Source organism: Balaenoptera borealis (assembly GCF_965194805.1).
Source record: "Balaenoptera borealis genome assembly, chromosome: 15".
Classification (NCBI taxonomy): Eukaryota; Metazoa; Chordata; class Mammalia; order Artiodactyla; family Balaenopteridae; genus Balaenoptera; species Balaenoptera borealis.
The window spans coordinates 25149517-25173042 of record NC_138871.1 but is presented as its reverse complement, the minus strand read 5'-3'; the positions used below and the strand labels follow the sequence as shown (position 1 = coordinate 25173042).

General features: G+C 37.7%; 1 protein-coding gene across 5 annotated transcripts in view; it reads right to left on the bottom strand.

The window, feature by feature from the left end:
- Positions 1–23526, bottom strand: part of GCFC2 (GC-rich sequence DNA-binding factor 2) — a 73719-nt gene that overhangs the window by 34450 nt on the left and 15743 nt on the right. For 4 of the 5 annotated variants that reach the window (XR_014234846.1, XM_082356969.1, XM_082356967.1 and 1 more), the window contains exons 3-5: positions 18096–18317; positions 17085–17185; positions 3449–3564 (exon numbers count right to left, since the gene is read on the bottom strand). Coding sequence is in view for 4 of the 5 variants with exons in the window: in XM_082356969.1 (XP_082213095.1) it covers positions 3449–3564; positions 17085–17185; positions 18096–18317 (439 nt within the window). In the remaining variant the exon portion in view is untranslated. The remainder of the gene's footprint in view (positions 1–3448; positions 3565–17084; positions 17186–18095; positions 18318–23526) is intronic. The other variant, XM_082356968.1, reaches the window with a different exon arrangement.

The window sequence follows — 23526 nt, the reverse complement described above, 5'->3', positions numbered from 1 at the left end:
TTAAGTTTTTTGAGGTACAGTTAGGTTGTTGATTTGATATCTTTCTTCTTTTTTAATGTGTTCATTGCTATAAACTTCCCTCTTAGTACTGCTTTTGCTGCATCCCATAACTTTTGGTGTTTTTGTTTTCATTTGCCTCAAGATACTTTATAGTTTCCATTTTGATTTCTTCTTTGGTACATTGGTTGTTCAACAGCGTGTTTAGTTTCCACACATTTGTGGATTTTCCCTTTCCCTTTCTGTTACTGATTTCTAGTCTCACTGCACTGTGCTTGGAAAAGGTATGATTTCAACCTTAAATTTGTTAAGACTTGTTTGTGACCTAATGTGGGATCTATCCTGCAGAGTATGATCTGTGTGCTTGAAAAGAAAGTATATTCTGCTGCTGTTGGGTGGAACATTCCATATATTTGTTAGGTTCATTTAGCTTTGTTCAAGATCACTGTTTCCTTAAGATTCTCTGTTTATTTCATCAATTATTTGAAAGTGTGATATTGAGGTCTCATACTATTATAATATTGCTATTTCTCCCTTCAGCTCTGTCAATATTTGCTTTATACAGTTAGGTGCTCTACTGTTGCATACATATATATATAAATAATTGCTAGATTGTCCCAATAAATTGACCCTTTTATATTACATAATATCCTTGTCTCTTGTAGTTTTAAACTTAAAATTCTTTTCTCTAAGTAATGCCACTCCTCTCTCTTTTGTTTACTGTTTTCATGGAATATTTTTGCAATCCTATCACTTTCATCCTATATGCATCCTTAAATCTAAGTGAGCCTCTTGCAGATAGTATATAGTTGGCTCTTGCTTTTTAAAATTTTTTGGCTGTGCAGCTTGTGGGACCTTAGTTCCCTGACCAGGGATCAGACTCAGGTGCTAGGCAGTGAAAGCACAGAATCCTAACCACTGGACCACCAGAGAATTCCCAGATCTTGCTTCTTTTATTTTTCCCAACCTATTCAGCCACTATATGTCTTTTGATTATAGAATATAATCCATTTACTTTTGAAGTAATTACTGATATGGAAGGACTTACAATTGTTATTTTTAAATTGTTTTTTGTCTGTCTTGTTATTTTGTCCCTCTCCCTCTCTTGCTGCCTTCTGTTTTGTTGTTTTTTTTTGTAGTGATGTGCTCTGGATCATTTTCATTTTCCTCTGCATATCTTCTATAGGTATTTCCTTTTTGTTTACCATGGGGATTACCAAAAAACATCTTATAATTCTAATAATCTATTTTAAACTGACAACATCTTAACTTCAATCACATACAAAAACTCTACTCCTTTATATCTCCCCCTCCATATCTTGTTATTGATATCACAAATTACACTTAAAAATTTTGTATCCATTAACATGTTATAGTTATTTTTGTGCTTTTACCTTTAAAATTCTATATTAAAAGGGATTTTCACACCACTCTTACAGTATTACAGGATTCTGTATTTATATATTTATTCACCTTTACCAGAGAACTTCGTATTTTTGTATGCTTCATGCTACTGTCTCGTGTCCTTTCATTTCAACTTGAAGGATATCTTTCAGCAATTTTTGTAAGGCAGGTCTAGTGCAATGAACTCCCTCAGCTTTGTTTACCTGAGGTCTTTATTTCTCCTTCATACATGAAGGACAGTTTTGCTGGATACAGTAATCTCTGTTGGCAGTTTCTTTCTTTCAGTGCTTTGAATATATCATCCTACTCCCTTCTGGCCCCTGTAATGCTTCTGTTGAGAAGTCTCCTGTTAATCTTACGGGGCTCTCTTGTACATGATGAGGTGCTTTTGTTTTGTGGCTTTTTAAATTCTTTCTTTGTATCTAGAAAGTTTGATTATAATTGTCTCAGTGTAAGCCTCCTTGTGTTCATCCTTGTTGGAGTCCTTTTAACTTTTTGAAGTTGAATGCCCATTTCCTTCCTCAGGCTGATAAGTCTTTGGCCATTATATCTTCAGATAAGCTCTCTGTCCCATTCTGCTACTCTTCTCCTTCTTGGATTCCCATAATGTATATGTTGTTCTGCTTGATAGCATCATATAAATCCCTTAGGCTTTCTTCACTTTTCTTTATTCTTTTCTCTTTTTGTTACTCTGACTTGGTAATTTCAAATGATCACTCTTTGAGGTCTCGCTTGTTTCTTCTGCTTGATATAGTCTGCTACCTTCAGTAAATTTTTTAGTTCAGTTATTACACTTTCAGCTCTAGAACCTCTGGTTCTTTCTTAGTTTCCAACTCTGTTGGTATTCCAACCTTGTTCATGTATCATCTCCCTGATTTCTTTAGTTGTCTGTGATCTTTTATGGCACATTAATCTTCTTTAAGAAGATTATTCTGAATTCTCTGTCAGGTAATTCATAGACCTCTGTTTCTTTTAGTTCTGGAATTAATTTTGGCCCTTTGATTGGGCCATGTTTCCTTGTTTCTTCATGTATCTGGTTATCTTTCTCTTGTGTTTTGTGTATTTGAAAACGCACTTAAGGGGAGTTTCTCCCCCATATGAATCTGTTTCCCTTAAGTGCATTTCAATCAGCCTGACTGGAGATTCCCAGTGGTGTTGTGTGGGGAAGAGTGTCTTCTCAAACCTTTCCTGGGGGATGCACCTTCTCTGGGCTTCTATATGAAATTTCCTAATTATAGAGATTTGTGGGTTTCTTTTTCAGGATTCTGTAGTCTCTTGTTCCCTCTGGTGTTTGTAGTACTGCAGACTTTCTGGCTCTGCAACAGGCTGCTTAGCTCTTTCTTGTCCTCTGTGGCCCTCAGGCATCTAATGTATGATGGTTCCCCATCAGTGCTCTGAGACAGACAAGACAGAAACAAGTCCCTTGGGCAGTACTTCCAAAAGACAGTGTTCCACTCTTCTTTCTCCTTCCCAATGGAAAAGCTATGACTTGGGTTTTTTCTCTCCATCAAAAGCAGTGCTGGCTTGTGAGAGGGGCTAGATGCAGTTGGAATGAAATGGTTTTTCTTACCCATTACGATGTGGCTATTTTGGGCTTTGAGCTTGCCTGGGGTACTACAACTTCCTGATTTCTGGAGTACTCATAAAGGCTTTTTGGACAGTATGTTGTTGTTAAGTTGGTATCTCTGTGAGGCAACGAAGTCTAGGGCTTCTTATTCTGGCATCTTGCTGCCATCACTCCCGACACATTATTTTGAAAAATTAAAGGCTATTTAACAATGCAGATAAATGCTAACAAAAATAGTAAGTGAAAAAAGCAGAATTGGATTTTATTGATTATAACTATATGATATATATTTATTATAAACACTAAAAGACATATAAAAAAGGAAATCAGTTATGTTAATGTGGTAACACAGGTGATGCTAATTTTTTCCTATAAATCTGTTTAATACTAATATTTAATAGTTAAAAAGATTATAGTGCTAATTTTTTTTACTATTAAATGTCTATGACAAATGTAAATTTTAAAATTAATATTACTTACCTAGTATTTAGTTGCTTCTTTATAATTTCTAAATTTACTGGTGGAAATGAAATGGAAGCATCGAACTTCTTCACTGTTTGAGATTCACTGCTATGAGAGAGATCTATGTCTCGTCCCTAAAAATAATATGAAAATTTATATTGTTTTCAACATTCATTAGTGTTACAAATATTAATAGCATGAAAGCAGACTGGATACACCAAGGTCTCACCAGCTCAAAATTCCATGCCTCTGACATTTTTCATGGTTGTAATAAAATGTTTTTAAAATTTGCACACAGTTTTAAAATTTAGAACTTTAAATTCACATGCAAGAGGCAAATTACAAAATCTTATTTTTCACAAAAGCTTGGTTCTCAGTGTTTATATAGCTAGTTCTGTTTATGATCTAATATACTCTCAAAAAACCACATACTGGAGGCTCCAATCAAGGTGGCAGAATAGAAGGACATGGAGGTCACCTCCATCCACAAATACATGAAAAATACATCTCTGTGGAACAATTCTCACAGAATACCTACTGAACCTGGCAGATCTCAGAACCTAAAAGTGCAAGAAAGATCTCCATGTAATTGGGTAGGATGAAAGAAAAAAAAAAAAGGGAAGCGGGATGGGACCTGTGTCCCTGGGAGGGAGTCATGAAAGAGGAAAAGGTTCCCATACCTCGGAAGCCCCCTCATGTGGGACAGAAAGGGAGCTTCAGAGGCTCAGAGGAGACAGCAGCAGCCAGTTTGCATAGAGACCAGAACAGATGGTCTAGGCCACTGCCCTGCACTCCCCAGCCTGAGATGCACATTGGCTGGTGCACACGGGGGCTGGGTGCTGATACTCCAGCTTTAGAGGACAGACCCAGGGGGAGGACTGGGGTTGGCTGTGTGGAGGCAGCAGGAAGGGGCTGGAGTGTGGTACAGCGACAACTGGTGGGTATACATGGAAGAAGCCTGGGCCCGCCATAGAAGCGAAGTGTCATTGTTAAGGGGGTGTGAGAAGGGAGGGGCGGTGCCTGCCATTAGCAGCCTCACACTTGGCATGCTCACAGAGGGAGTGGGACTGCCACTGAAACCCCACTGTTAACGTGCATGTGAGTGAAGGGAGGGGCGGGGTCACCATAGCAGCCTCCTTCTCTGCATGCTCTCAGCTGGCTTGGCACCACCTCTACAAGCTCTGGGAGCATGCAAGTGCCAGGGGGTTGCCCACAAGTGGAGGCAGGGCTGAAATCCGAGTTGATTACCAGAGGTCACACAACTTAGGAAGCGGGGCTGAAATCTAAGCCATCTCCCCACAACTGTGTGATCTGCAGATTTATGCCACGGCCACTGGCTTTGTAAAAACTCAGCGACTGCATGACATCTGAATGGACAACGGGTGCTCCTGCAGCTCTGATGGGTCTGGCCTTAGCATCTGTGGGCTCTGTGGGTGCACGCACATGCAGGCTGGGACAGGGTCTGCGTTGCTTCCATAGCTCCCATGGCGGGTCCAGGTGTGCAACTACTGCAGTCGTGGTACCTGACTTCAGTGGATCTTCACTGGTTGATTTGCGCTGGTGGCTTTGTAAACACAGGGCCTGAGGGACACCAGGGACTACTGCCTGCATTCCCAAAGTTGAGGTGGGGCCAAGGGCATGCCACCAACAGTATACTTTGTGAGCTTTCACAATGGGTTTCAGGTGACACCATGGCGCGCACTTCACAGTGGATAGCTCCGGTAGAGGAACACTCAGTGGCTCCTCTCTCAGTGGGAGTGCTCCAATTCCACCTATCTCACACCACACATCAGAAACAGATCTGAGGGTTTCTACTCCAACAACTAGGGGGCAGACACTGCTGCCAACAGGGCTGTGACAACCACAGAGCAAAGAGGAGGCTCCGCTCAACATTCAGTTCAGGCTCGGGTCACCACAACACCAGTCACACCCCCTTTTAAGGTGATAACGGCCAGCACACACTGAGGAAAGAGGCATCCATACTAAAAACAGCCCTCCCACCAAAAATATTAAACCTATGCAGGCTACACATGGATACTCCCACATAAAAATTGCCCTCCAAGACCACAGTAGTTAACTGTTTCTCCTAAACTCATAGAGTAAGAGAAATATAAGTAAAATGAAGAAGCAGAACAACCACTCCCAATTAAAAGATCAAGAGAATTGCCCTGAAAGAACAAACAGTGAAACAGACATCTTCATCTAATAGATACTGATTTCAAAAAGGAGATAGTGAAAATACTGAAGGAATTAAGAAAGGCTATAATTGAAATACATATTACTGTAAAAAGGAACTAGAAACTATATAGAGGAGCCAAGAAAAATTAGAAAACTCAGTTGCCCAGATGAAAGCTAAGCTAAAGGCAATAAATAGCAGACTGAATAATGCAGAACAAATGTGTTCTGAAAGACAAAATAATGTAAATCACCCAATCAGAACAGCAGACAGAAAGCCAATATAAAAGAAATGAAAAAAATGGAAGCAATATAAAAGATCTATGGGATAATATAAAGCTTGCCAGTGGTTAGAGGTCCCGCTCTGCCAACAATCAGCCTGGCAGTGGTCCTCGCTGCGGAGAGTGCAGTGAGAGGAGGATCACAGCCTTCTCCCTGGGCCCTCCAGGCCCTCTGGCCTCAGGCTGGAGGGTGAGCTGGGGGCTCAGGGACAGGCTGAGGGCTGTGTCCTGCAGAGCTCCAGAGCCCTCGCCAGGGTCACCCACTGGTGGGGCCCAGGCCTTGAAGCAGCCCCGAGCCTCTCCCCCATCCCCACCTCTGGGACTTAACGGCAGCAGCAGTCTCCATGGGTCACAGTCCGTGGAGGCCCCAGCAACTGGAGTACATGGACACTGCCGTTAAGGTAGAATATTTCCGCTCTCCCTTGAAGCCGGGCACAGCCACATGCCTCCTTGCAGCTAAGGAAGTCTGAGTAGAAGTGACATGTATAGCACCCAGGCCAAAGCACTGAACTGCAGTACTTGACTCAAAGGCCTCTCTTCCCTGCTGCAAGGACCTCGGAGGTTCTGACTCCAGTCATGCTTGTGAAAAGTTCTACGCTCTCCTTCCTGCTCCTGCTGCCTCAACAATGTTGTTTCAATTAAAATTACTGTTCCTTGAAGAGTGGGTTCTGTCTCCTCCAGGCCCACAAGGGCCAGGGCAGGATGAAGGCTCCTCCTCAGCCCACAGCCCCACCCACACTTTGGGCAAAGATGACTTGCGCTACAGTTGCTTTTATGTACCAGGAGTGGTGATTTTTAGTATGGTCTGCTGTTGTCTCAACTTTACAATTTTCAGTTAGTTCCAAGGGCTTTTTTTTATCATTTCACTGGTTCCTGGACTAAAGATTTAGAAGGCAGTTTACATTTAGTCCAGACATTTATAGTCTTAGGGATAATCAACTCTATAAATTGTGGAATAAACAGCTTATGCTCATAGAACTGTACAACACAAAGAGTGAACTGTAATATAAGCTATAGACTTTGGTTAATAATAATGTCTCAGTATTGTTCATCAATTGTAACAAATGTACCACACTAATGCAAGATGTTAATAATGGGAGAAACTGGGTGAAGAGGGAGAGGTGGGAATGCTGCATATTATCTGCTTAATTTTTTGTGAACCTAAAACTTCTCTAAAAAAAAAAAGTCTATTAACTAAAACGTAATAATATGGGCAGGGTGAGTACATGAGGGCATCGATGAAACAAAGTTAGCCAATAGTTGGCAATTTTTTTTTTTTTTTTAAAGAAATTCGCGTTCTTTTATTTATTTATTTATGACTGTGTTGAGTCTTCGTTTCTGTGTGAGGGCTTTCTCTAGTTGCGGCAAGTGGGGACCACTCTTCAACGCGGTGCGCGGGCCTCTCACCATCGCGGCCTCTCTTGTTGTGGAGCACAGGCTCCAGACGCGCAGGCTCAGTAATTGTGGCTCACGGGCCCAGCCGCTCCGCGGCATGTGGGATCTTCCCAGACCAGGGCTCGAACCCGTGTCCCCTGCATTGGCAGGCAGATTCTCAACCACTGCGCCACCAGGGAAGCCCTAGTTGGCAATTTTTGAAGCTGAATGATGGTCCACAGAGGGGGATTCATTATATTATTATATGTCCACAATAAAAGTTTTTAAAATCTTAAATATAAAGTGTGCCAATCTAGGCATAATAGGAATTTCAGAAGGGGAAGAAAGAGACAAGGGGATCGAAAATGTATTTGACGAAATTATGGCTGAAAACTTCCCAAACCTAAAGAAGGAAACAGATATCTAGGCACAGGAAGCACAGAGGGTCCCAAACAAGATGAACCCAAGCAGACCTACACCAAGACATATTATGATTAAAGTGGCAAAAGTTAAAGATAAAGAGAGGATTCTAAAGGCACCAAGAGAAAAAGGGTTAATTACAAGGGAACCCGCATAAGGCTATTACCTGATTTCCCTATAGAAAACACTGCAGGCCAGAAGGGAGTAAAAAGAGTTAATTGCAAAGGAACCACCATAAGGCTATTACCTGATTTTCCTATAGAAAACATTGCAGGACAGAAAGGAGTGGCAAGATATAGTCAAAGTCCTGAAAGGAAAAAATCTGCAATCTAGGATACTCTACTCAGCAAGATTATCATTTGGAATAGAAGGAGAGAGATAGAATTTCTCAGAAGAGCAAAAACTAAAAGAATAACAGCAATACTAAACCTATACTAAAAGAAATAATTAAAGGCCTTCTCTAAATAGAAAAGAAGCAATAATCTATATAAAAGAGAAAATCAAAAATGGAAAGTAAATCACTTAAGCCAGGATACAGATTAAAGTAAAAAACAAAAACATTTTTGTGAAAGGGATGATAAGCAAAATGAACAGAAAAAGGATAAACATGAAGATGTAAAAGAGGGTATCAAAATCATAACATGCCGGGTAGGAGAGTAAAAAAATGTAGATTTTTAAATTTTAGAATGTGTTTGAGCCTATATGATTATCAGTCTAAAGCAAGTAGATATAGTAATGGGTTAACATACTTGAAAACCATATGGGTTACCACAAATCAAAAAACATACAACAGATTCACAAAAACCAAAAAGAAGAGAACAAGTATAATACAAAAGAAAATTATCAAACCACAAAAGGAAAAACAAAAAGAAAGGAACAAAGAAAAAATACAAAATCAACTGGAAAACAAGGTTAAAAATGGCAATAAATACATACCTATCAATAATTACCTTAAATGTCAATGGACTAAATGCTGCAATCAAAAAATACAGAGTGGCAGATTGGATTAAAAAACAAGAGCCTACCATATGCTGTCTACAAGAGACCCACTTCAGAGTGAAGGACACAGACTAAAAGTGAGGGGATGGAAAAAGATATCTCATGCAAACAGAAATGACAAGAAAGCAGGGGTAGCACTACTCATATCAGGCAAAATGAACTTTAAAACAAAGGTCATAAAGAAAGATAAAGAAGAACACTATATAATGATGAAAGGATCAATACAAGAGGAGGATATTACATTCGTCAACATATATGCACCCAATATAGGAGCACCCAAATACATAAAACAAATACTAACAGACATAAAGGGGAAAAGGGATGGGAGTACAATAATAGTAGGAGACTTAAACACCCTACTCAAATCAATGGACAGATCTTCTAGACAGAAAATCAATAACGCAGCAGAGATCCTAAATGATACACTAGAGCATTTAGACTTAATTGATATTTTCAGGACATTATATCCAAAAAACCCAATACACAGTCTTTTCAAGTGCACATGGAACATTCTCTAGGGTTGACCACATACTGAGGCACAAAACAAGCCTCAACAAATTTAAGAGTATAGAAATTTTTTCAAGCAGGTTTTCTAACCACAACAGCGTGAAACTGAAATCAACCACAGAAAAAGAAATGAGAAAAAAAAAAAAAAGATTACATGGAGACTAAACAACATGCTACCAAAAAAACCAATGGGTCAATGATGAAATCAAAGAGGAAATTAAAAAATACCTTGAGACAAATGACAATGAAAATACAATCATACAAAAATCCATGGGCTACAGCAGAGCAGTTCTTAGAGGGCAGTTCATTGTGATACAGGCCTCCCTCAAAGAACAAGAAAAATCCCAAATAAAAACCTACCCTAACACCTAAAAGAATTAGAAAAAGAAGAACAAACAAAACCCAAAGTAAGCAGAAGGAAGGAAATAATAAGGACCAGAGAGGAAATAAATGAAATAGCGGTTAAAAAAACAATAGAAAGAAATCAATAAAACCAAGAGCTGGTTCTTTGAAAGGATAAACAAGATTGACAAACCTCTAGATAGGCTCACCAAGAAGAAAAGAGAGGGGATTCAAATACACAAAATGAGAAGTGAAAGAGGAGAAATCACAACTGATACTGCAGAAATACAAAAAACCGTAAGTGAATACTATGAACAATTATATGCCAACAAATTGAACAACCTAGAAGAAATGGACAAGTTTCTAGAAACATCCCACCAAAATTGAATCAAGAAGAAATAGATACTTTGGACAGACCAATCACTAGAAGTGAAATAGAATCTGTAATAAAAAAACTCCCTACAAACAAAAGTCCAGGGCCTGATGGCTTCACAGGCGAATCCTACCAAGCACACAAAAAAGGACTCATACTGATCCTTCTCAAACTCTTCCAAAAGCGTGAAGAGGAGGGAAAACTCCCAAAGACATTCTATGAAGCCATCATCACCCTGATACCAAAACCAACCAAAGACACTACAAAAGAAGAAAATTACTGGCCAATATCTTTGATGATTATAGATGCAAAAATTCTCAGTAAAATACTAGCAGACTGAATCCAACAACACATAAGAAAGATCATACACTATGGCCAAGTTGGATTCATCCCAGGGTCACAAGGATGGTTCAAAATATGCAAATCAATCAATGTGATACACCACACTGACACAGAAAAGACAAAAACTACATGATCATCTCAACAGATGCAGAAAAAGCATTTGACAAAATTCAACATTCATTCATGATAAAAACTCATACCAAACTGGGTATAGAGAGAACATATTTCAATATAATAAAAACTATGACAAACCTACAGCCAATATAATACTCAATGGTGAAAAACTGAAAGCCTTCACGCTAAAATCTAGATCAACACAAGGATGCTCACTCTCACCTCTTCTATTCAACATATTACTGGAAGTCCTAGCCACAGCAATCAGACAAGAAAAAGAAATAAAAGGGATCCAAATTGGAAGGGAAGAGGTAAAACTGTCATTATATGACATGATATGTAGAAAACCCTAATGACCCACAGAAAAACTATCAGAACTGATAAACAAATTCACAAGGTAGCCAGGATACAAGATTAACACACAGAAATTGGTTGCATTTCTTTACACTAACAACAAAATACCAGAAAGGGAAAGAAAAAAACAATCCCTTTTAAAATCATATCAAAAAAGAAAATACTTAGGAATAAACCTCACCAAGGAGGTGAAAGACATATGCTGAGAAATATAAAACATTAATAAAGGAAATTGAAGATGATTTAAAGAAATGGGAGATAGCCCATGCTCTTGGATTGGAAGAATTCATATTGTTAAAAAGGCCATGCTACCCAAAGCAATCTACAGATTTAATCTGATCCCTATCAAATTACCTATACCATTTTTCACTGAACTACCACAAATAATCCTAAAATTTATATAGAACCATAAAATACCCAGAATTGCCAAAGCAATCCTGAAGAAAACGAATAAAGCTGGAGGTATAACCCTCCCAAACTTCAGACAATCCTAGAAAGCCACAGTAATAAAAACAGCATGGTACCGGCACAAAAACAGACATATGGATCAATGGAAAAGACAGAGACCAGAAATAAACCCACACACCTATGGTCAATTAATCTTCAACAAAGGAGGCAAGAATATACAATGGAGAAAAGACAGTCTCTTCAGGAAGTGATGTTGGGAAAGTTGGACAGCCACATGTAAATCAATGAAGTTAGAACATACCTTTACTCCATACACAAAAAATAAACTCAAAATGGCTTACAGACTTAAATATAGGACATGACACCATAAAACTCTTAGAAGAGAACATAGGCAAAACATTCTCTGAAATAAATCCTACCAATGTTTTCTTAGGTCAGTCTCCCAAGGCAACAGAAATAGAAGCACAAATAAACAAGTTGGACCTAATCAAACTTATAAGCTTTTGCGCAGCAAAGGAAACCATAAACAAAATGGAAAGACAACCTACAGACTGGAAGAAAATATTTGCAAATGATGTAACTGACAGGGGCTTAATTTCCAAAATCTACAAACAGCTCATACAACTCAGTAACAAAAAAAACCAACCCAATAGAAAAATGGGCAGAAGACCTAAATAGAAATTTATCTAAAAAGACATACAGATGTCCAACAGGCACATGAAAAGATGCTGAATACTGATAATTATTAGAAAAATGCAAAACAAAATTACAATGAGGTATCACCTCACACCAGTCAGAATGGCCATCATTAAAAAGTATACAAATAACAAATGCTGGAGAGGGTATGGAGAAAAGGGAACCCTCCTACACTGTTGGGAATGCTAATTGGTGCAGCCACTGTGGAAAACAGTATGGACGTTCCTCAAAAAACTAAAAATAGAGTTGCCATATGATCTTGCAATCCCACTCCTGGGCATACATCCAGAGAAAACTATAATTCAAAAAGATACATGCACCCCAATGTTCATTGCAACACTATTTACAATAGCCAAGACATGCAAACAACCTAAATGCCCATTGAAGATGAATGGATAAAGATGATGTGGTACATATATACAATGGAATACTACTCAGCCATAAAAAGGAATGAAATAATGCCATTTGCAGCAACATGGATGGCCCTAGATATTATCATACTAAGTGAAGTAAGTCAGAAAGAGAAAGACAAAAACCATATGATATCACTTATATGTGGAGTCTAAAATATGACAGAAATGAACTTATCTACAAAACAGAAACATACTCACAGACATAGAGAACAGACTTGTGGTTGACAAGGCGCAGTGGGGGAGGGATAGATTGGGAGTTTGGGATTAGCAGATGGAAACTATTATATACAGAATGATAATCAACAAGGTCCTACTCTATAGCCCAGGGAACTCTATTCAATATCCTGTGATAAATCAAAAGAATATGAAAAAGAATGTATATATATATGTATAACTGAATCACTTTCCTGTACAGTAGAAATTAACACAATATTATAAATAAACTATACTTCAGTAAAATAAATTAAAACAACAACAAACCAAACACCTGTTTTTCATGATAGATGTTGCCACCTAACTCCAGTCTAATGAAAGGAAAGCAAATGGAAGTCTGCTGGTGGGTTTCTAGGTAAAGCTTTTAATTTTCTTTAAGCCACCATTATTTGGGTTTTCTGTTACTTGCAGAGGAATGCATTCCTAGCTCATATATGTTGTAACTCAGTACATTTCATATTACTGTCCTCTGGCTCATCATAACTCACTCATCACCATCATGCTTAGAATGTTGAAAAGGTTCTGAAGAACCTGTTTTAGAAAAGGATATGTGAAGAAGTGGACCAGATAATTAGTCAACTCAATGGCTTAACTATACTTTTTATATTTTCCATGAGACTCCATCATTTCTCATATAAATTCTTAGCAAGTCTCCTATCCAGTTCGAATCATACCTACAAATTCCCAAATTAACCAGACCTTTTCAAACTTCATGTCTTCACCCCTGATATCCTCTTCTGCTTCAAATCCCTTACATCATAAACATCTTTCAAAGACTCATTCAAATTTGACCATTTTCTTACAGGCTTTTCCAAACCTTCCCATCCACCCTCTCGCCTATAAAACTGACCACTCACTTGTTCCTTTGTGCTATTTCAGAACCCTGTACAGAATTCTGCCACAGAACCTTGTAAGATTTTACTACAATTATTTGGTTTAGCTGTCTCTCTCCTGCAATGATTGTACATTCTTTTGTCTACCACTGTTAAGTAGTTACAGAGGCTACACGGTGATCCCCAAAAGATATGCCCAGGTTCTAAAATCCCAAACCTGTGAATTAATATTACCTTATATGGCAAAAGATGTGATTAAGTTCAGGTTCTGGAGAATAGGAGCATATCCTGGATTAACTAAATGAGTCCTAACTGTAATTACATGTAGTCTCATAGAAGAGAAGGAGAGACAGTTTGGGATGCAAAAAGAGGAGGTGATGTGAAGATGGAGTAGAGAGATACAGCTATATGCCAAGGAATGCCAACAGCCACCAGAAGCTAAAATAGTCAAGGAATAGATTATCCTCTAGAGCTTTTTGGAAGGAGTGTAGCTATATCAACACCTTGATTTTGCACTTCTGGCCTCCAAAAGTGTGAGAAAATAGAATTTGGTGCTTTCAAGTCATTCAGTTTGCAGTAATTTGTTAGAGCAGTCACAGGAAATGAATACAGTGGTATGCAGTAAATCTTTAATAAAGAAATCAGTAAATGTACCCACAGCAGTAATAAAAATGCAAATCAAATAAACTTGAGATTCCATTTTCACCAAGTGAACTTATACCTAAAGCTGGCAAGATTATGGTAAAACGTTCCCATAATAACAGTGGCATTACGGAGTGATCTAAATTTTCTCTAGAAGACAACAGAGAAAAATGTAGTAAGTGCCATAAAAATGTTCATCTTCTTTATTAGTAATACCACTCTTGGCCATTACCTTAAGAGAAAAGTTCAAAAAACACACATCTGAACAAAAGAAAGAAAAAAAAAAGGAAGGAAAAAAAGCAAGCAAATATTTACCAGTTCTTACTAATAGCAAAAAAATTCAGATTGCAAATAACTAAAAAAAAAAAAATGGCTCAGAGACTTCTAAATTGCAACTGAAGGCTTACTTTTACTTAGCTTTTTAGTTTTAATAACATGAAGATCGTACAATACTTTCTTGCTTAAAAGAGCAAAAAATCTTTCAAAGCATTCTTATTAAAAAGATTAAAAATAAAACTTGCATTTGTTATAAAATTTATAAGCACTTTGACTTAGATTAGATCATTATAACTTTGAGCCTTACAGCCACCTACTCAGGTAGGTAACATTATCATTCCCACTTTATTATTCCCACTTTATTGATGAGAAAACTGAGATTTAGAAACATGAAATTATTTTCTCAAAGTCACACAAATAATTATTGAGCTCTCACAATATTAGGCACTATGGGATATAAAACTGAAAAAAGTAGTTAATAATTCTTGACTTCAGAGAGAGTATTTTTTAGTGGTAGAGCCACAACCCAAATCTAGGACTTTCCACCCCAAGTTTAATACTTTTTTTTGTTTGTTAGTTTTGTTTTAACCCTCACTATTTATTTGTTTGAACTTCACATTTAGGCATCTACCATATAACTGTAAAATTAAAAGTAAAAAAGATGGTTCCCTCAAGGGACTTACAATATGTAGAATTTATAATCTAGTGGGAAAAGAACATAATGCACATGGTATAGTGGGTTGAATGATGACCTCCCAAAGATAGGTCTATATCCTAACCCCTGGAACCTCTGAATATGACCTTATTTGGAAAAAGGGTCTTTGTGGTTATAATTAAGTGAAGAATCTCAAGATGAGATCATTCTGGATTATCCAAGTAGGCCCTAAATCCAATGACAAGTATCCTTATAAGAGACACACAAAGTAGAGGCATAGAGAAGGCCATGTGAAGAAGGAGGTAGAGATAGAAGTTATGTAGTCATAAAGCAAGGAATACCTGGAGCTACCAGAACTTACAAAAAGCAAGAAAGAATTCTCTGCTGGGAGATTCAATGCAATCCCTACCAAAATACCAATGAAATATTTCATGGAACTAGAACAAATAATCTTGACATTTATATGGAACTACAAAAGACCCTGAAATAGCCAAAGCAATCTTGAGAAAGAACAAAGCTAGAGATATCAAACTCCCTGATTTCACACTATATATTTCAAACTATATTGTAATCAAAACAGTATGTTACTGTCACAAAAACAGACACATAGATCAATGGAACAGAATAGAGAGCCCAGATATAAACCCATGCTTATATGGTCAATTAATCTACAACAAAGGCGACAAGGATATACAATGGGGGAAGAGATAGTCCCTTCAATAAACGGTGCTGGGAAAACTGGACAGCTACATGCAAAAGAATGAAACTGGACCACTTTCTTATACCATATACAAAACTCATTTTTGAAACCATAAAACTAGAAGAAAACATAGGTAGTATGCTCTTTAACATGAGTCTCAGCAATATTTTTTGGATATGTCTTCTCAGGCAAGTGCAATAAAAGCAAAGATAATCAAATCAGACTACAAATTGAAAACCTTCTGCACAAGCAAAGGAAACCATCAATAAAACAAAAAGGCACTCTACTGAATGGGAGGAGGTATCTGCAAATGATATATCTGATAAATTGTTAATATTCAAATTATATAAAGAACTCATACACCTCAATATCAAAAAAACAATCTGATCAAAAAATGCACAGAGGATCTGAAAAGACGTTTCTTCAAAGAAGATTTACAAATGGCCAACAGAAATATGAAAGGATGCTCAACATCACTAATCATCAGGGAAATGCAAATCAACACCAAAATAAGATACCTCACACATATTAGAATGGTTATTATCAAAAAGACAACAAACAACAAGGGTTGGCAAGGATGTGGAGAAAAGGGAACCCTTGTGCATTGTTGGTGGGAATGTAAATTGGTGCAGCCACCACGGAAAACAGCATGGAGATTCCTCAAAATATTAAAAATAGAACTACCATATGATCCTGCAATTCCACTCTGGGTAATTACCTGAAGAAAACGAAAATGTTAATTTGAAAAGTTATATGCAACCCTATGCTCACTGCAGCATTATTCACAATTGCCAAGATATGGAAGCAACTTAAGTGTCCATTGATATACAAATAGATAAAGAATATGTGGTATATATACACAATTGAATATTATTCAGCTATGAAAAAGAATGAAATCATGCCATTTGCAACAACATGGATGGACATAGAGGGTATTATGCTAAGTGTAACAAGACAGAGAAAGACAATCTCTTTGATCTCACTTATATGTGGAATCTAAAAAATGAAACAAACAAGACAGAAACAGACAATATAGACACAAAGAGCAAACTGGTGGTTGCCTGAGGGGAGGCGGATGGGGGTAGGGTGAAATAAGAGAAGGGAATAAGAGGTACAAACTTCCAGTTATAAAATAAATAAGTCACAGGGATATGATATACAGCATAAGGAACATAGTCAATTACACTGTAATAATCTGGCATGGTGAAAGATTGTTACTAGACTTATCATGGTGATTTATTTCATAATGTATTTAAAAGTCAATCACTATCTTGTACACCTGAAACTAACATAATACTGTTATGTCAACTTTACTTCAATTAAAAAAAGAAAAACGGGGAGGGGGGAAAAAGGAAAAAAGAAAGAATTCTTTCCTAGGGCCTTCAAAAGGAGCACAGCCCTGCCAACACCTTGAATTGAGACTTCTAGCCTCAACAACTGTGAGAGAATAAATGTCTGTTGTTTTATCCATCAAGTTTGTGGTAATTTGTTACAGTAGCCACAGGAAACTAATACATATGGCATAAAAGATTATTACCTTTGTGATTTTAACTGCTTTTCTCATCTGCTGCTGTTCCCAAATATCTTGATATTTTTTATCTTCTTCACTATCTTCACTTGTTTCTTCATTTCTGGCTGCTTGAAAAAAAAAGTTCATGTATAAATATTCTATATTTTTCCATTCTAATAGCAGCAGCAATTAGCAATTGGGGAGCTTATAAATGGCTTAGCAGCTCTTTATATGTGTTAATATTTTCTTCACAATTCATAATTCACTCTCTCTTTATAAACAAAGAAACTCAGATATCAGCATGTTACATAACACAGTCCTATATCTAAGGACTGTGTTGAACCTAGGACCTGAATCTAGCAATCTGACTTCAGAATCTGCATTTATCACCAAACTGTCTCACTCAAAACATCATGGTCTCACATATAAAAAAGCTTGGAAAAAATGCAACATTTGGTTTTATCAGAGATTCTCAATTCTACCTGAGAATCTAAACATGCAAAAATAATTTCTGGGTTAATAGGAACCAAGAGTCTCATTCTGAAATAGTATTATTTGAAATGACAAAAACTTGGTAAAACATTATTGTTTATAAATGAGAAATGTGAAAATAGTTCTTTGATACCTAAGGATTATTGGTTGAGGAAAACTTTTTACTAGAGCAGGGAAGATTTTAACACATGACACCAAAATCCTACCAATGTTTCCATGTTAAAAAAAAAATCTTATAAAGGTGACAATGAAAGTTTTCAATATCAAAAATAAGAAACTCTACAAATTTTTTAACCTGCCAAGAAAGATCAAGTGGAGATCAGATAACAGTAAACATTATTATTGCACGTACCCTTTGATAACATTTTGATACAGACATGTATTTTAGAAGCCATGATGTCAGTAAGTAAATTGGTATTAAAAAAATAAATAACCTTTAGAACAGGAGACACTACATTATGTTTTTATGGATATTTTTATCATAATATTATATTCTAAGGAAAAATGCCTTAATGTTCATTTATTATAAATAAATTAAATATGTACCTGTTTCTTCAGCCATCTTTTGTCTAAGTGTTTGAAGCTTCGGGGTAAATGGTATTATATTTTCATGATCATCAGGCTCACTCTCAGGATATTCAGTGTTTTTCCTCATACCAGAGATGGTGAAGGCATGTTTTACATCCAAAGAAATATAGTCCTCTTGGGCCCTGGCCAATTCACGTTTTCGGTAGGCTGCCTGAATAAAAGCTGCATCAGGGATATTTACTGAAAGAAACAAAGAGGAGGACATTGAAAACAAAATACCAACAGAAAGAAATATTCCTCATATTTAAAGGAAAAGAACACTGTTTTTCCAATTTTTTCACTATTTTGATATGAATAATGACTCAAAATTTGTATCAATAGAAGATAATTATTTTGATAGAGATTAAATATAAATTAAAGAAATGAAACAAATCTAGAAGTATCAGAAAATATTGAAATGACTCCAATTTATCTTTTATCTCTCTTCTTCATCAGGTGTTGTTGCTGACTTTTTGTTGAGGGCTAGCTACTTCTCATTAACAGAAGCTCTGAAATTATCAGGGTAGGGATGTGGAGAGGGCTGAGCATGGAGTTACTCTTGGAGCATGGAGGGTAGAATGATAAGTGGTAGAGCAGTCTGCCTTATAAAGTAACAGGGACATTCTACTATGACCTGCCCCTCGCCTTTGGGCATCCAGGCACATAGGGAGTGAGAAACAGACTAAAACACAGCACACATTCAAATCAGCCTCCAAGGTCCTGTGGCAATTCTCACATGAATAAACATAAGTTAAAAAGTATAAAAGAAATAATCAGGTAATTTACCAGGTTTAAAATATTTAAGGGACAACATCTTTTAATAGAGGCTTGTTTTATTTTTTCTTCATTTTATTCAGTACAAACTTCATTAATATAGACTCTTCTAACTCAAAACAAGTTTCTTCATGCGTGATCTAAGCTGAAATTTATCTTTACACTCTGGAAACAAATGGTTTCTTAAGCAAAATACTAAGGTAAACAAAATAGCAAGAGAAATCATTGTTTCAAGCACTTCAAGATATTAATTAGGGATACCAAGCCACTGAGTAAAATTTTCTAACCTTTCCCACAAATTGGTCCAAATCCTTTGAGAAATAAATAGAAAAGATGCCATATGCCAGGAGATACACAAATACTCTGATTTTTGAAAGAGATAGAGAGATTTCAGAAATTATAGATCAATATACTTGACACTAGAACTAAGGAAAACAAGTAGTGCTTGAATTAATTATGAAGCAGCAAGTGATGAGCCCTAGAAAGCAACATACGCTCATTAAAAACAAGGAATATCAAATAAGTGATTTATTTTTTATAGACTAGAAATTTTTGTAGAATAGTACCAGGAAAATGATGCAGGTAAGGTGTCTCTTCATCCTCCCAAAACACTCAGGATAATGCCAGCATTTCTTGACCCTGGCTATATGCATTAGAATCACCTGGGAAGGTTGATAATCTGATAACTAGGCTCCCATCCAAAACACGGGATCTAAATGCAGTTGATCTGAGGTGGAGTTGAGCAGCAGTATGTTTTTATATCCCTCTAGGGGATTTTAATGGGTCACCAGAGTTAAGATGATGCGCTTAGGTTCAAATATTCAAGTGTATGAATACAGAAACAGAAATACTTGAAGCAATTCACCGGCAAGTGATTTGTTGGGGTTTAATTAATAAATCACAAGCAATGGACTCACTAGTGAAATACTAGTGTTACATAAAGCTAATCCTCTCTCAAACTACAATAAAGAAATACAAGTTCAAGGAAGAGAAGAGTATTCCATCCTGTCCTGTCTATATCTAACACCTAGCTCAAGGGTTCCCACATAGCAGATGTTGGTCAGACATGAGATGAATTAATAATATTAGCATATTGCTTTATAATAATAAGAACATCATGTTTTTGTAGATTTATAATTCATAAATAATTTTCACATACATCATCCTATCTGAAGAGTAGAGGTTACGAGGGGGATCAAGATGGCAGAGTAGGAGCTCACCTCTCCCCATGAACACATCAAAAATACATCTACATGTGGAATAATTCCCATAGAAAACCAACTGGAAACAGGCAGATCTCCCACATAACCAAAGCTGCAAGAAGGATCTCCATGTAACTGGGTAGGACAGGAAAAAAAAAAGCGAAAGGATCTGTGTGCCTGGGAGAGATCTGTAAAGGAGAGAAGGTCCACACGGGCAGATCCTTGCCTGGGGAGCCCCCTGCCAGCTGGGAAATCTGCTGGGACAGACAGAGGGGCTGGGGAAGCCTAGACTACACTTCTGAGGAGTGCAGGCATGCTGGCTTCCTAACAATCAGGATGGAATGGGACCAGTGCTGGTGGCTGATGCCTTGCTGCACTTCCCAAGCCTCACCTCACTTCCCAATCCGAAGCATGCGCCAAGTGGGACCACAAACACGTTAAGTGCTGAATCTTGGGCAGACAGGATGTGGGAGAGGACTCCATTTACCTGCGTGGAGACAGTGGAGACAGCCCTGACGGCCTGGGGTGTGGTCCAGGCTGAAACATGGAGCCCACTGTCAATGTACACAGGGAGGGGTGGGTCCAGCTGTGGCACACTTTGTCAGTGAGCACACCAGGTGGTATCACAGAAATGCACAGTGGCTGGGCATTGAGGTTCGGTGGAAAGGTCCTGGGCAGCAGCATGCAGTGGTTCATCTGCCGGTGGGAGTGCTCCAGCCCTGCCCACTCCACACCTCAGCTTGGAGCTGGAATTGGGGTGGAGAGGTCCTGGGAGAGGTGTGCCACAGAGGCAGCCCAGGCAGCAGCACAACCACCTTGATCCTGCAGCCACAGCGCCGCAGCCTCCAGCCACAGCCCACTCCACAAAAGAGCCTACCACTAGGTCTGGAATGAACACAACAGAGAAAGGGACACAACATTGCACTGAGTCTGAGAGGAACTGCAGATTCCTGCCTAGGCAGTGCATGGGTTCAGTGTGACCATACAGGCCCCACTTGCATCAACAGTCGCCTCCTTTGGGGCAGGGCACGCACTCAAGGGCAATGAAGTTTCATCAAACACAAACTTCAGGGCTTCTACTCCAACAGTTGTGGAGCAGTCCCCACCCTCAACAGAGCTGTGATAGCCTCAGATCAAAGGGGAGGTCCTGCCCACCATAGAGCCCAGGTTCTAGACACTTCAACACCAATCACACCCCCTATCAAGGGGTTAATGGCCAGCAAATGCTAAGGAAAGAAGTGGCTGGCACCCACATCAAAACCAGCCCACACACCAAAAATATTTGACTCACACAGTCTACACAGGGATGCTCCCACATAAAAACACCCCTTCAAGACCACAGTAGATAAATGTTTCTCCTAAATTCACAGAGAGAAAGTTAAGTAAAATGAAAAAGCAGAGGAACTACTCTTAATTAAAAGAACAAGAGAAATCCCCTGAAAGAACAAATAATTTCTGAAACAAACCTCACCAGTCTACTAGACCTTGAGTTCAAAAAGAAGGTAATAAAAATGTTAAAGGAATTAAGAAAGGTTATCAATAGAAATGCAGAGCACTGTAACAAGGAACTAGAAACTATGAAGATGAACCAAATCAAAATTAGACAACTCAACTGCTGAGATAAAAACCAATCTAGAAGCAATGAATAGCAGACTAAATAACACAGAACATGTAAGTGATCTGGAAGACAGAATAATGGAAATCACTCAATCAGAACAACAGACAGAAAGACAAATGAACAGAATATGAAGATAACATATAAGAACTATGCAATAATATAAAGCATGCCAAACTATGCATAATAGAGGTTCCATAAGGAGAAGAGAGAGAAAAGGGGATTGAAATTATATTTGAAGAAATTATGGCTGAAAACATCCCAAACCTTGAAGAAAGAAACAGATATCCAGGCACAGGAAGCACAGAGGGTCCCAAACAAGATGAACACAAAGTGACCCACACCAAGATACATCATAATTAAAATGGCAAAAGTTAAAGAGAGGATTCTAAAGGTAGCAAGAGAAAAACAAAGAGTTAATTACAAGGGAACCACCATAAGGCTATCAATTGATTTCTCTGCAGAAACTCTGCAGGCCAGAAGGGAGTGGCATGATATATTCAAAGTCCTGAAAGGGAAAACCCTGCAACCTAGGATACTCTACCCAGCAAGATTATCATTTAGAATAGAAGGAGAGAGAAAGAATTTCTCAGACAAGCAAAAACTAAAAGAATTCAGTATAACTAAACCTACCCTAGAAGAAATATTGAAAGGTCTTCTCTAAATAAAAGAGAAACAAGAATCTATAGGTAAGGGAAAATCACAATGGGAAAGCCAATATATAAAAGGATTGAAGACCACTTAAACAAGCTGGTACATAGATTTAAAAACAATAATTAAAAATATTTTTGTAAAAGCAATTATAACTACAATGAACAGCAAAAGAATAAGCATGAAGATGTAAAATATGACATCAAAATAAAAAAATGTGAGGGAGGGGGACTCTAAAGATGTAGATTTTTTTTTACAATGTGTTTGAACTTGTATGACTATCACTTTAAAGCAAGTATAGTTATGGGTCAACATACTTGAACCCCATGGTAACCACAAATTTAAAACATACAATCGATTCACAAAAACCAAAAAGAAAGGAACTCAAGCATAATATAAAAGAAAACCATCAAACTACAAAAGGAAAAACAAAAAGAACAAACAGAAAAGAACTACAAAAATAACTGGAAAACAAGGTTTAAGATGGCAACAAATACATACCTATCAATAATTACTTTCAATGTCAATGGACCAAATGCTCTGATTAAAAGACACAGAGGGGCAGATTGCATAAGAAAACAAGAACCCATAATATGATGCCTACCAGAGACTCACATCAGGGTGGAAGACACACACAGATAGAAAATGAGGGGATGGAAAAAGATATTCCATGCAAATGGAAACGATGAGAAAGTGGTGGTAGCAATACTCATATCAGACAAAACAGACTTTAAAACAAAGGCCATAAAGACAAAGAAGGATATTATATAATGATAAAGGGATCAATACAAGAAGAGGGTGTTACACTCATTAACATATATGTACCCAATATAGGAGCACCTAAGTATATAAAGCAAATACTAACAGGCACAAAGGGAGAAATTGACAGGAATACAGTAATAGTGGGAGACTTTAATACCCCACTGACATCAATGGACAGACCTTCCAGAGAGCAAATCAATAAGGCAACAGAGGACCTAAATGACACAACAGACCAGTTGGACTTAATTGACTTCTACAGGACACTACAGACAAAAAAAGCAGAATACACATTCTTTTCAAGTGCACATGGAACATTCAGTAGGGTTAACCACATACTGGGGCACAAAATAAGCCTCAAAAAATTTAAGAGTATAGAAAGTATTTTAAGCATTTCTGACCATACTGG